Genomic DNA, 12,407 nt, shown 5'->3' with positions numbered 1-12,407 from the left:
GATTTTGGATTTCCAATCTGGTTGTGAATAATCAATGAATCTCACATGGAAATGAACTGCCGACACCCATTTTTGCCATCTATCGGTTAGGCATCTATGGGTTCCATCTGGACGCATTCATAATTTACTTTTCGTGCATGTGCTGATGTCTTTTAGGGGAGTTAACTTACTCAAAACAAAGAAAGCATTCAAAGAACTAAAGTAAATGACTCTAGGCAAGAACTAAACCCAATCACAAATAAAATAAAATGGAAATAACATATCAACTCTAGTAATTATTATATTACAATTAATCAATTAAAGTAGGAGTGAACTTTGATAAAGATCTGAGGTGGCAGAATTTAGAAAGAGAAATTTGACCAATATTTGCCTAGTAACTAACCCCAACTATATATGGATTGGGCCATCCACCTAAATGTATAAAATTTAGCATGCATTGTTCTTAAATATTCATGGTGAGGTGCTAGCAAGCAACCTCCTCCTCCTCTTCTTTTTAATCGTTTATCTTAACAGCTCAAAATGGTCTAACCAAAAATAACAATAAAAAGTAAATTCCAACCAGTTCTGAATTTCTGACATTTGTTAGAATACTTGTGGGATGATGACCTAAAATCTTTTATGTAGATATATATTCAATATTCAAATAAATGATGAAACCATTTTTTTTCCTGATCTACTCACCATTTCTTTAAATATATGCCCACAGAAAAGTGAATGAATCACATGCATGGTATTCCATATTTACTTCACGGTTGACCCCATCCTCTTCATCAATGGATCAACTTGCCGAATAGGTGAAAATAAGAGAAAAAAAGACACTTACTCACACATATATATGTGGGTTTATTAAATTGGTAAGTGGTTGAAAATGAAAGTTAAAGTTGAGAGTATGATCTAATGTATGCACCACCTAGATTAGACCTACATTCGACCGGTTCCGTTCTTACACGTTATGTTATTTGTTTTGTTTTATATCAGTGTTGCAACATGAGCCAACTGCGATGGACCAGCTGAGGACTTTCTACACAAAATACACCTACTCTCCCTCTCCCTCTCCCTTCTTTATTTATTTACCTTTCTTTTCTTCTCTGAATTTTACATTTCTTATTGGTTGACTTCCACAAGAAAAGAAACAAGTTTCTAATTTCTTCCTTCCCAAGCTATTTACACCCACATCCCTATATGAATCAATATCTTTTGATAAAAAAATATATTCTAGTGTTCTTTTTTAAATTTGAAATGGTTGTTGTAACTTGTAAATATCAAATTTTGCATAAACTATTTTTTCCCATTTTGTTTCTTTTATTTTTCGAGTATGTATTTGAAATTTATGTTGAATATATATTTATATATGAATCAATATGAAGCATGATCTTAAAAAGTCAATTATATTATGAAATACATATTTAAATTTGAAATTCACCTAAAATATTGATAACATAATTTTTAATTTTCCTAAGTAAATCGAAATATTTAAAGAGTTACAACTTCTATCAATAACTCCAATCAAAATAATTAATTAATTAATTAAACTTTAAAAATGTAATTATAATAAGAACAACCTACATATTTAAATAGAGTGGAAGTCCACCTCAATTTTGGCATTGATTATTGTCCACGACCTACCTATTTCAACTACGTAATTTAGTATAAGTACAGCAAATACTTAGTGCAAAATTAAACCTCCTACTAGCTAGTTTATGTGAAAGATCCTTCTGTCATAATTTTTAAATAAAAAAAAAATCAAACATAACAATTAGAAATCAAAGTTATTATATATATAATGGTGCTGCTGAACCACCTGTGCTCTCTGAGTCTCAGCATTGCGTTCCCATTTATGCATTTGACTTTTTTTTCTTTTTTGTTTCTCATTTTAGCAGGATATATTGTGCCGTGAGATGAGAGAGGCAAATGGGTTGGGCACACCTTTTTTTAACATAGAAAAAGCATTTAAAGAAAGCAAAGGTCAAAGTTTTTATGATCCATGGAATCGAATTTCAAGAATTTTATTTTGCAGGATCATATACATGTATATATAGCAGGAAAAAAAAAAGGAGAGGGTGGGGTGGGGGAGGGGGCATATAGTAAAAGTATACAGATACAGGTGCAGCAGCAGCAGCAGTCAAGGAGCTATGAATTGTAGGTGGTGGTCGCTGGTGGGTTGCTCATCCAACACTAACCAAAGATCACATGACTAAACCCCATTTTCATAATTTACATCTCCCATTCCATCCTTTTCTATTAAACCCTAAAAGGGACCAAGAAACCAAGAAATTACACACTGTTTATCTTTGCGTCACTTGTTTCATCTTTTTATTGCTTCATTGACATTGTAGTCTTCTTCTTTTTTACTTTCTCAACTAAACTCATTTAATTCTCTTCATTCAATGCTTGAATTAAAGACCCTCTTTCTTACCCTGCAAAAATTAGGTGAAAATTCGTAGAGGAAAGAGAAATAGGAAAAACAAAGAATAAGATGAGAGTTAATTTTGGGCTTTACTACACCGAGTAATGGTTAGGACTCTTCTTTTTTTTAACAAAAAAAAGGCTTTAAGAGGTTTCAACGACCTCTCAGCGCATTTATGTGTGGTGCATCTGATAGATGACACTAAAGAGAAAGAAATTAAAAAGAAAGGGAAAACAAGAGATTTGATGGTGCAATTCAAAGGAACAGTCTGTCCTTAATAATTGCCTTTCTTTATAATTTCACCTATAAATCCTCTTTCTATACTCCATTTTTGCACAATCACCTTCTTCTTCTTCTTCTTCTTCTTCTTCATTTTTTTCTCTGTTTTTCAGATCTTTAATCCTCCTTTTTTTTTTTAATTTCTTGATGACGCAGCTTTCATGTACGTAAAAACTAAAAAAAACAAAGCAGAACCCTCATTTCTTTTACGTAAAAATATCTCTTTCAGTGCTTCGTGTTTCCACATTTCTTTTTGAAAAAAAAACCCCATATTTTAGGTAAGTTATTGTTTTCAACTTTTCTTAGAACCATTTTTTTTCTAGAGAAAATTTGAGTTAGGAGCGAGTTGTTTTGTTGTAGTTAAGAGGTATATGGATATATCGACTGCATTGCTCCTTTTGGCGGCTATCACAGCTTACCTGCTGTGGTTCACGTTCATCTCACGGTCGTTACGAGGTCCACGTGTCTGGCCTCTATTGGGCAGCCTTCCGGGCTTAATCGAGAACTGTGACCGCATGCATGACTGGATCTCCGACAACCTCCGCGCTTGCGGCGGTACGTACCAGACCTGCATTTGTGCCATCCCCTTCTTGGCTCGAAAACAAGGTCTCGTGACGGTCACGTGCGATCCCAGGAATTTGGAGCACATCCTCAAGTCTCGTTTCGATAATTATCCCAAAGGTCCCACGTGGCAAGCCGTGTTCCATGATCTTCTCGGTCAAGGCATCTTCAACTCCGACGGTGACACGTGGCTCTTCCAAAGGAGGACCGCCGCGCTGGAATTCACCACCAGGACTCTCCGCCAAGCCATGGCTCGTTGGGTTAGTCGAGCCATCAAGCTACGCTTCTGCCCCATTCTAGAGAAAGCTCAAAGCCAAGGTCAGCCGGTTGATCTACAAGACGTATTGCTTAGGCTCACCTTTGATAACATTTGCGGCTTAGCTTTTGGTAAAGATCCACAAACATGCGCCCAAGGTTTACCCAAAAACGGCTTCGCTTCAGCTTTCGACCGAGCCACCGAGGCCTCTCTTCAAAGGTTTATTTTGCCAGAGGTTTTGTGGAAGCTAAAGAGATGGCTCCGGCTTGGCTTAGAAGTGAGTCTGAGCCGAAGCTTAGGCCACATGGATGAATATCTATCCAACGTCATCAATACACGTAAGCAAGAATTGCTGAGTCAGCAAAAAGATGGGAACCCACACGACGATTTGCTGTCGAGATTTATGAAGAAAAAGGAATCCTACTCAGACGAGTTTCTCCAACACGTGGCACTCAATTTCATCCTAGCTGGACGTGACACATCAGCCGTTGCTCTAAGCTGGTTCTTTTGGCTCATCTCTCAACACCCAACAGTTGAAGACAACATCTTAAGGGAAATCTGCAACGTCTTAATCGAGACACGTGGCATTGACACGTCAACGTGGCTTGACGAGCCCTTAGGGTTCGAAGAACTTGACCGACTGATATATTTGAAGGCAGCATTATCAGAAACCCTAAGGCTATACCCTTCGGTGCCGGAGGATTCAAAGCACGTGGTGGCCGATGACGTGCTGCCGGATGGGACTTTTGTTCCGGCGGGGTCGTCGGTGACGTATTCAATATATTCAGTAGGGAGAATGAGGTCAACATGGGGTGACGATTGCCTCGAGTTTCGTCCTCAAAGGTGGTTGTCAGCGGACGGGGAGGAATTTATAAAGCACGACTCTTATAAATTCGTGGCGTTCAATGCAGGGCCAAGAATATGTTTAGGGAAAGGATTGGCTTATCTACAAATGAAGTCGGTGGCGGCTGCGGCACTGCTGAGACATAAGCTGACGTTGGTGCCTGGCCATAAGGTGGAGCAGAAAATGTCACTGACGTTGTTTATGAAATATGGGCTTAAAGTTAACGTGCATGGAAGAGATTTGGGGGCAATTGTTGAAAAGATTACGAGTGAAGAGAAAATGCAGGGTAAATTGTGAATTTTAGTGCAAATATATAAGGCATGGTGATGAGACTGATGATCAGATGGAGCGGGGGCCACTCAGAGTTGCATTCTTCACGGATATTGAGCAAGCAAGGAAGTTGGGTACATAAATCATGAAAGATCCTTTTATAAGATAGAAAGGAAGGAGAGGTATTTTTAATCTACAATTTAATATATATACTTCTTTGCTTTTCTTGTAGGGAATCTTTTGAATTTATTTTATAAAATTGTTTCATAAATCTTCTTGTTTGTTTGTAATGGAATTGGGCGTGACATGAATTCAATCATTCAATGAATTAATTAAGTTAATTTACTTTGAATACATATTGGGATCTGATTATTTTATTCTTTCTGTTGTCTCAAGTTAGGATAATATGAACATCTCCATTCGCTCAATTTGTCTTCCTTCCAAAAGGGTTTTTAAATGATAAGCTTACTTTCAATATTAAATAAAATAACAAAAATATCCCTTTCAATTTTATCACTTTTATTTTGATTTTTAAGTCTTTACACTTTCGGACGGAAGTATTAGCTGTTTGTAGGCCAGAATAGAGCCACATTTCCCCTTGAAATCTGGCCCAAAAAGTCCCGTTCGAATAGTTCCCGTTCTAAATGAAGGCATACAACTATAAATGTATGCACCCAACTTCAAATTACAGCATTAAGGACCCCTTATCTCTCCTACAATTAGACATGTAATGTATGGCCCACCATGTTAGGGAGGTATGCAGCACAGGGTGAAATATTTAGTTTAACTCGGGCATGCGAATTGTACACATTATTTGTGTCTCAACATTTTATGGGCAAAGATATTGTTTCATGGGTCGGAACAAAATATTAGCAATAAAGTCAATACACTCGAAACAAAAATGAACTAAGAAAAAAAACAAAGGAATTTAGCCTTTAAATAAAACATTTCTCCGGCCAACCAAGTGTTTTTTTGAACTGCACAAGAGGCTTATAAGATGGTATAAAAGGCTGTTTGATCATGGATTTTTCACTCACCTTCGCTCCTTTTTCTATCGCTTCCGAAAGTTGTCTTGCTTGGTTATGTAGGATGCAGTTGTTCCGGGTATAGTATTTTACTAGTCGAGTATCTTCTCTCCGGTTGAAAATAAGTTCCAGACTAATGTGCCTATGATGTACAATGCAACCGACACCTTAAACACATCATCCCATGAGCCTGCGGAGGATATGTTTGTAGATGTGAATAAAATAAACTTGATGTGGCATATAGGAGAATCAAATCAACATGAGGCCAATTCAAACCTCGTTGGAGTATGTAGCCAGTAGCAGCTGTACCAAAAACACCAGCCAGCACTCCAGCAGTGTTAGACAGTCCTAATAGAACTCCCTGTGATCGACCTAAACAAGTTACTTCCAAAAAAGGAAAAGAAAATTGCCATTCTTGAACACTGATGATTAAGGGAATTGTTTAAATAAAAACCACATAGAGAATTACTCTTCCAAAATAGAAAAAAGCCTTACTAGTTATGTTTATTTGAGGATTATCATATCGATATGCTATTATTGGTTCTAGCACTTGCAGACATGTCAAACTGATTTTACCATGTATCGCCCTAAGTGTTTGGGAAGATTGCTTCCATCTTTCACATTTTTACAAAAGTACAGTATGAGCAGAAAAGTACTGGGATATCATTATAATAAATGACATCTCCTTTTAGTTATAAATTATATTCTAGTATAAGAAACTCACAGCATAGCGTGGGCCAATGTCTTGGTGATTGGAATAAAGACCAGACTGAGAAAATGCATCTGATCCCTGTCGAGAAAATAAAATTATGGATCACTATCTCTGCCAGATGTGACAAATTAAGAACCTCAATAGAAACCAAACACCTAAGCCGGTTTGTATGGCCAGTCTAATACAGGAGTTTCCTGCACACACTGTTTTTTATATAAAAAGAAAGGAAGTTTATCTGGATAAGAATCTCATAGCTGTGGAGGAATAAAAATGAAGATGGCAATGCCCAAATTCAAAGATGAGGTTAAACTGAAAAACAAAAAATGATACCTGACTACATGCCATGCACAGCACTGCCATAGCAGGAGTTCTGACATAGCTTAGCTGTGTAAGGAAGAAGGCTGGCCCCAGAAAGCCTATCGATTGCATGATCTGCAAAATTAACTAGTTATGACATGATTACATTAAGAGGCATGTATCAAGTAGTCTTACAATCACTTCATCAACTTTCTGACTGAACTACTAAATTTCTTTTCTATCTTATCTCAGGTCGGGTCTAAATGCCATGTGAGACTTCTACTGTATAACCGCTGACTTCTAGGTGTGATTTTGTTCCCTCAATAAATCAAGTTAACCTTTGAAATTTATAAGAATTTCTAAGATGGTACGAGTTTTTTGTGATACCATGCAACCATGATGCGTACAGAAAAGACGAGGAGATTGAATTTAACTAAGACGCAGAAGGGTTATAACCAGAGTTATCAATCAAATACTACAAATTGGTACATTCAAGCATTTAATAATCCTTTGAAATAGTCAAACTTCAAGAATCAACGAAGAACTAATCCTTGCCTTCCTCACTGCTGTTATGGAAAGACCTCTGCTAACGAGTGTGTCTGCAATCCACCCTCCTATATTTGCAAAGGCGGCCATAGTCAACCAAGGCAAAACACAGAGGAGTCCAGATTCAGTGAGATTGAACTTTAAAACCTATAAGAACAACCACAAAGTTAGCTATCATTTTCTGGCTGCTAGATTAGATTTGTAAAAGGCTAAAGGTAAGATAGCTAGGAAACAGTAGCGAGAAATTAGAAATTAATGATCAGCAAATCTAATTCACAGCACACCAAACATGAATTTTGGCAGGTAAGGATGTATTCATGGAAAGGCATGGGCTGGAACAGCAATACAGCCTGCACCTGAGCTGTGAGCCATACACACTTCATGCCTCATACCCAGCAAGGCAATAAGTGCTGATGAGAGATGCCAAGTCTCTTCAGAAACATATGCCAAAGCTAATATCTGATATTCAGATAAAAGATTGCAAATGCAAGTGAAAATTTAAGCAAATGAAAAGCATGTCTTGTAGACTTTACTCGAAGCCAATTGTAAGGTTGACATTGTTCATTGAACATGTTTCAAATACCTGATTGTAGTAAGTAGGCATCCATGTCAAGAGAATAAAAGTTCCCCAATTATGGCAGAAGTGAGAGATTATAAGAGCCCAAACAGGAGCTTTTGATAAGATTAACCGCCATGGAATGACCTTAACAGGTTCCTTTGATATGCTGCCTCCCATGATTAGTTTCTTTTCTTCTTTACTAAGTTCTGGGTCTTCCTCTGGGGAGCTATACGCCTGAGAACCAACACCCACAAGTGGTACAAAGAAGTTCAAACTGAGTATTAAGGAGTGACATCCAAATGAACGTACATTAATTCAATCACTTCCCCTTTTTATGCATAGAATATCCCAAACTAGTTGTTTAGAGTGTCTGATTTATAGTAAAAAAGTAAGCTTGGCAGTCAAAAACTTTTAGTTATAATGGGAGCAGAAATGGCTGGATTTCTAACATGTCTCATAGGATATGAACAGGTACGGTTTGTTTTAAGCTCATTTCAAGCATCATGCAGCCTAATCACTTACAAATGATTAGTTCCAGAGGAGAGATTTTTATGTCGATTCTTTTAATATATTTTGAATAAGGCTAAAGGAATTAGGGCCTTACTTTTCTGAGCCATAAAGCAAACCAGATGCTTCCAAGGGAGCCAAATGAGTAGAAAACAGATGGCCACCCGAATTTGTGGATTAAGATGGGGGAGAAAGCCAGCCCAGTAACAGAACCAAGATACATGCCACTGTATACAAGTGCAAGTGATCTACTTCTCTCTGACACTGGAATCCACTTAGAAAGTAGGTTGTTCATTGCTGGCATAGCCACACCCTGCAAACAGATGAGAATTCTTGCGTGTTCGTTCTGGGAAGTTAGGAACTATTGGCCAAGTGAATAATGTTACGGAGTTATAAGAGTAAAAGTCTCTAATCCATTAAACCTGACGAATTATTTTTCTTTTCCTATCATTCTTTCGCCTACTTCAAACTTACAAGTTGATTAACATTAATAAAAATTTTCTAACTTCTTAGCCAATTAGAACAGAAACAAAAAGGCTGCTTCACTCAGCAGGTGAATTTTGGAGGTAATTGGTGATCAACCACAAGTCAGCACAGGATAAATATTAGAAACCAACAAGCAAAGCAGGGCCAACCTCGCCAATTCCCATAAAAGCACGCATAATAAGTAAAAATGGAAGTCCAATTTTCGCAGTGATTGGCGTCAAAATTGTAGCTACTGACCACCAGACAACACCAAAACCCAGGACTAGCTTTCCACCTATTTTGTCTGCCCATATGCCTCCAAGAATCTATGTGTCAAAAGAAAAGACCATATTAAAAAGATTAGAAGAATATCTGGCATCAACAAACACTGAATGAAAACCACATAGAGGTTAAAGCGTGCCAATGTAATGAACTTCCTAAATAGAAACTAAATAATTCTGCATATTTTAAAGTAGTTGAACCACACCTGAGTGAGCAGATAGCCCCAGAAAAAAGAGGACTGAATCAAACCAACTGTTGCACTATTCCAGTTAAACTCTTTTGACATAGGGAGTATAGCAATGCTCATGTTGACCTGCAAAACGAATATATAACACACAGCTGAGTCAGCAAGCATATAGAGATGTATAGTGGTCCTATAGTTTATAAGAGAGTTACTAACACGGTCCATGTTGCATAACAGAAATGCTGCAAAACACAGGAGTACAATAACCCAGCGCTTTGGAAAACTCTGCCACCAAGGGATATCTCGTTCAACTAGAATAGCTTCATTGTTTTCATCAGGAGACGGCAAAGAGTCCAACTTCGCTTCTGTTATGTCATACTCCTCAGATTTATAGAAAGCAGAACTCCTGTTTTCTACTATTTTGTCCTTGTCACCTGCCTCAAGCCAACCTCCAGGCGAGGAACTTGAGAAAGAACAGCATGCAAAACTTCCTTTACTTCTTTGTTGAGGATAATCTCTGTGAGACTTATCACTATGGTGCAGTGACAACAAAATAAGTTGCCTTCCATTCGGAGAAACTGATATAGGTTTCACAATGTTCCCATGCACAACAGCTACAGATAATCTTTCTCCCCTGTGAAGCAAGATGGCTTGCTCCCCTCGACATAGTATACCTGCCATTGTCATAGTTTACAACACTCAGCCAGAGCTACCAAATTACAGAGATATTCCAGATGTAAAAGACACTTGATTTGTGTGCCAATTCAGTATAGTAATTGACATTAAATGGAGAATGAAGCTAATAAGGAATATCCATTAAATACAGTATTTAAAATTCAAAGTAGAACCATTGCATTTAATACACGTTTAATATAGATAAAGGGGAATCATGGGACTACGCAGACAAGGCGGATTTCCCAAAGTTTATGACCAGTCAATAATTTTTACTTACAGTCCACAGCAACCTCATATCCATCGAAACCGTAAAACAATTGAAACCCCCATTTTATGTATTATCCAGTTTGGCAAAACAATCTTCTAATTATTTGCAGAAAAAGAATGGAAATCGAAAAGATGAGAAGACTGAAACTGTAGTTTCATCATCAATTAATCAAAATTCAAACTGTTTACCAAGCAAACCACTAAATTCAGCAGGAAAAAGAAATCAAAGCAACATCATTTATCAATTATCGACTTCACATTTGAACTTCGGAATAGAAAAATCAAGATATATACTTCATGCAATCAAATTTAATCAGATTCCACGGTAGCTAAGGCTCCAAGCTACTGTTATCCACCTCAAAATGAAATTCAAATCCAAAGACGTATCAATGCAAAATTGATAACTTCTAAGAAAAAAAATAAACCAGGAGGCGAGAAACCAGGGGAAAAGAACATGCAAGTATTCAATCCTCGAGAAAAAAAATGCAGATGAACATTAAGCTCAAACAACAATTGGAATCATCTCCAATTAAGATAGTAAAACAATACCTGAACCGATAAAATGACCGAAATTCCGGTTGGAAACCAAACCGCTCATAGCCATTGCAGAAACACAAGTTTTAGAGCGAAAGAGTGTGAGGCTTAAAAGCTAATTATACCATTCAGCTGTAAACGAATGCTCAAAAAATCTATAACCGATACAATGTTTTTAGCTCTCTGTCCAAACGTCCTTCGACGCTTGAACGGATAAACAAAAGATTCTTTTTTTTTCTTTGATAGAAATTTTGTTGCGGATGCTTTATTTTTATTTATTATTATTAATTTTCTTTCAAAGCGGGAAAAATCTCAGTGGTTTAATATAAGGAAGCAAAGGAGGGTTGAAAGTGTGACACGTGAGATATTAATCCACTGAAAGATGAAGAAGCAACAGGATCCTGAAAATACCCCTCCATGCACTTCGATATTACGGTGAGATTTGTGTAGCATAGACGGTAAATAAGTTGTTTTAAAATGAGTGTTTTTGGAAATGAGATGGGGGAAATCTCAACCGCGGTTAACGAGAAGCGCCGCCACCCTCCTTGTCGCTAAAAAGTTATAAGTTGGGACAAAGGCACGCCGGAAAATGACCTGAACTAATATTGAAGTGCTAGCAAATTTTAATTAACTACCTTTTTATTTTAGAAAATCCATTTGTGGAATTTTATCATCGTGACAATTGGAAGTGGAAAATATGGTGCAATGAATTTTTCTTTTCTTTTTCTGCATCATATCATATTTAACAAAATTTCCATTTTTCATTAAACCGATTGACTGACCTTATTATAATTTTTATTTACTAGATGATACATATATAGAGGTATTCTCAGACGTTGAACCAAGTAGTTACCTAAATTTGTTCGGAAAAAAAATTATTTTGATTAATATTTTAATTACGAAGAAAAATATAATGCAAAAGTATAAACATAGATGCATTCGTCAAGTCCAAAAAATAGCTGACTTACATGCAAAAGGGCCACATGGCCTAGTGATACGAGCTCGTTCCGGATGATGTGACGAGTCGTATTATGTTCCCGATCGAATTTAGGTAGTGTCGATTTAGTTCAAATTCAATAAGATGAGTTATAATGGTTTTAAATGACTTAGGAAGCAAAATGGGGATAAATGGTTTCCAATGAAACAAGAACGAACCCTTATTAGCAAATAAGAACCCGAGCTTAAAGGTTTCAAAGAAAAAGAAAAGGATGGTAGATAAAATCGAGACCCTCTATTTAGCAAAATAGGAACCTTCGGTATATTTGTGAACGCCACACCAAGGGTGATAAGTTCGAAACAAAGTCAGATTGACACCACTCGTAAAGATAAGTCAATTGAGCTTTGAAGAATAAAGAGAGTGAATTGCCTCACTAAAATGATATTTCATTCAGAAATTCGTCCAAAAGTCCTTTTACAAGAAATTCAACAACTATTTATAGCATTTCTACTAGTAACCGAATGGACAAATTCAAGACTTAGTTTCTAAGTAAACAATGAACTAAAATTCAGCATGAATGCAAAATTATTAGCCCATGTAGATTCGGCTGAATGAGAGCTCCAATGGTCATCTTCTAGATGGGCAAATGCACCTTGAACATCTTGAATGTGCATGAATAGGCTAGGTTCGGTCAATGAGCATAAATAGACTCATTTAAGTTGTATCTTTTGGCTGAAAAATGACCAGCAATTAATAGGAACATGAACAACCATTTGGAGTGTGAAAGCAAAGCTTTGAAG

At 36.9% G+C, this 12,407-nt stretch overlaps 2 protein-coding genes across 4 annotated transcripts; one reads left to right on the top strand and one right to left on the bottom strand.

Moving 5' to 3' along the window:
* The first annotated feature begins 2,334 nt into the window (after positions 1-2,334).
* On the top strand, positions 2,335-4,973 carry LOC107922796 (cytochrome P450 86A8). The gene has a single exon (XM_016852969.2). It carries the CDS (start codon positions 3,058-3,060, stop codon positions 4,642-4,644), a length of 1,587 nt encoding a protein of 528 aa, XP_016708458.2. The 5' UTR covers positions 2,335-3,057; the 3' UTR covers positions 4,645-4,973.
* Positions 4,974-5,421: 448 nt separating this feature from the next.
* Positions 5,422-11,007, bottom strand: LOC107911574 (ascorbate transporter, chloroplastic). Of its 3 annotated transcripts, XM_041105880.1 has the most exons (11): positions 10,686-11,007; positions 9,411-9,868; positions 9,216-9,323; positions 8,899-9,054; positions 8,361-8,576; positions 7,781-7,990; positions 7,207-7,344; positions 6,685-6,786; positions 6,367-6,432; positions 5,919-6,003; positions 5,422-5,832 (listed from the first exon to the last, which is right to left on the bottom strand). In XM_041105880.1, exons 1-11 carry the CDS (start codon positions 10,738-10,740, stop codon positions 5,735-5,737), a joined length of 1,692 nt encoding a protein of 563 aa, XP_040961814.1. In that variant the 5' UTR covers positions 10,741-11,007; the 3' UTR covers positions 5,422-5,734. The 3 variants fall into 3 exon arrangements, with proteins under 3 accessions (XP_040961814.1, XP_040961815.1, XP_040961816.1); XM_041105881.1 differs by lacking the exons at positions 5,422-5,832; positions 5,919-6,003 and adding an exon at positions 6,082-6,256 and having other exon boundaries at positions 10,686-11,004; XM_041105882.1 differs by lacking the exons at positions 5,422-5,832; positions 5,919-6,003 and having other exon boundaries at positions 6,409-6,557; positions 10,686-11,004.
* Between the last annotated feature and the right edge of the window lie 1,400 nt (positions 11,008-12,407).

This window comes from Gossypium hirsutum, chromosome D11 (genome assembly GCF_007990345.1).
Source record: "Gossypium hirsutum isolate 1008001.06 chromosome D11, Gossypium_hirsutum_v2.1, whole genome shotgun sequence".
Classification (NCBI taxonomy): domain Eukaryota; kingdom Viridiplantae; phylum Streptophyta; class Magnoliopsida; order Malvales; family Malvaceae; genus Gossypium; species Gossypium hirsutum.
Note: the sequence above shows the minus strand (reverse complement) of the source record. Positions and strands in the feature narration are given on the sequence as shown.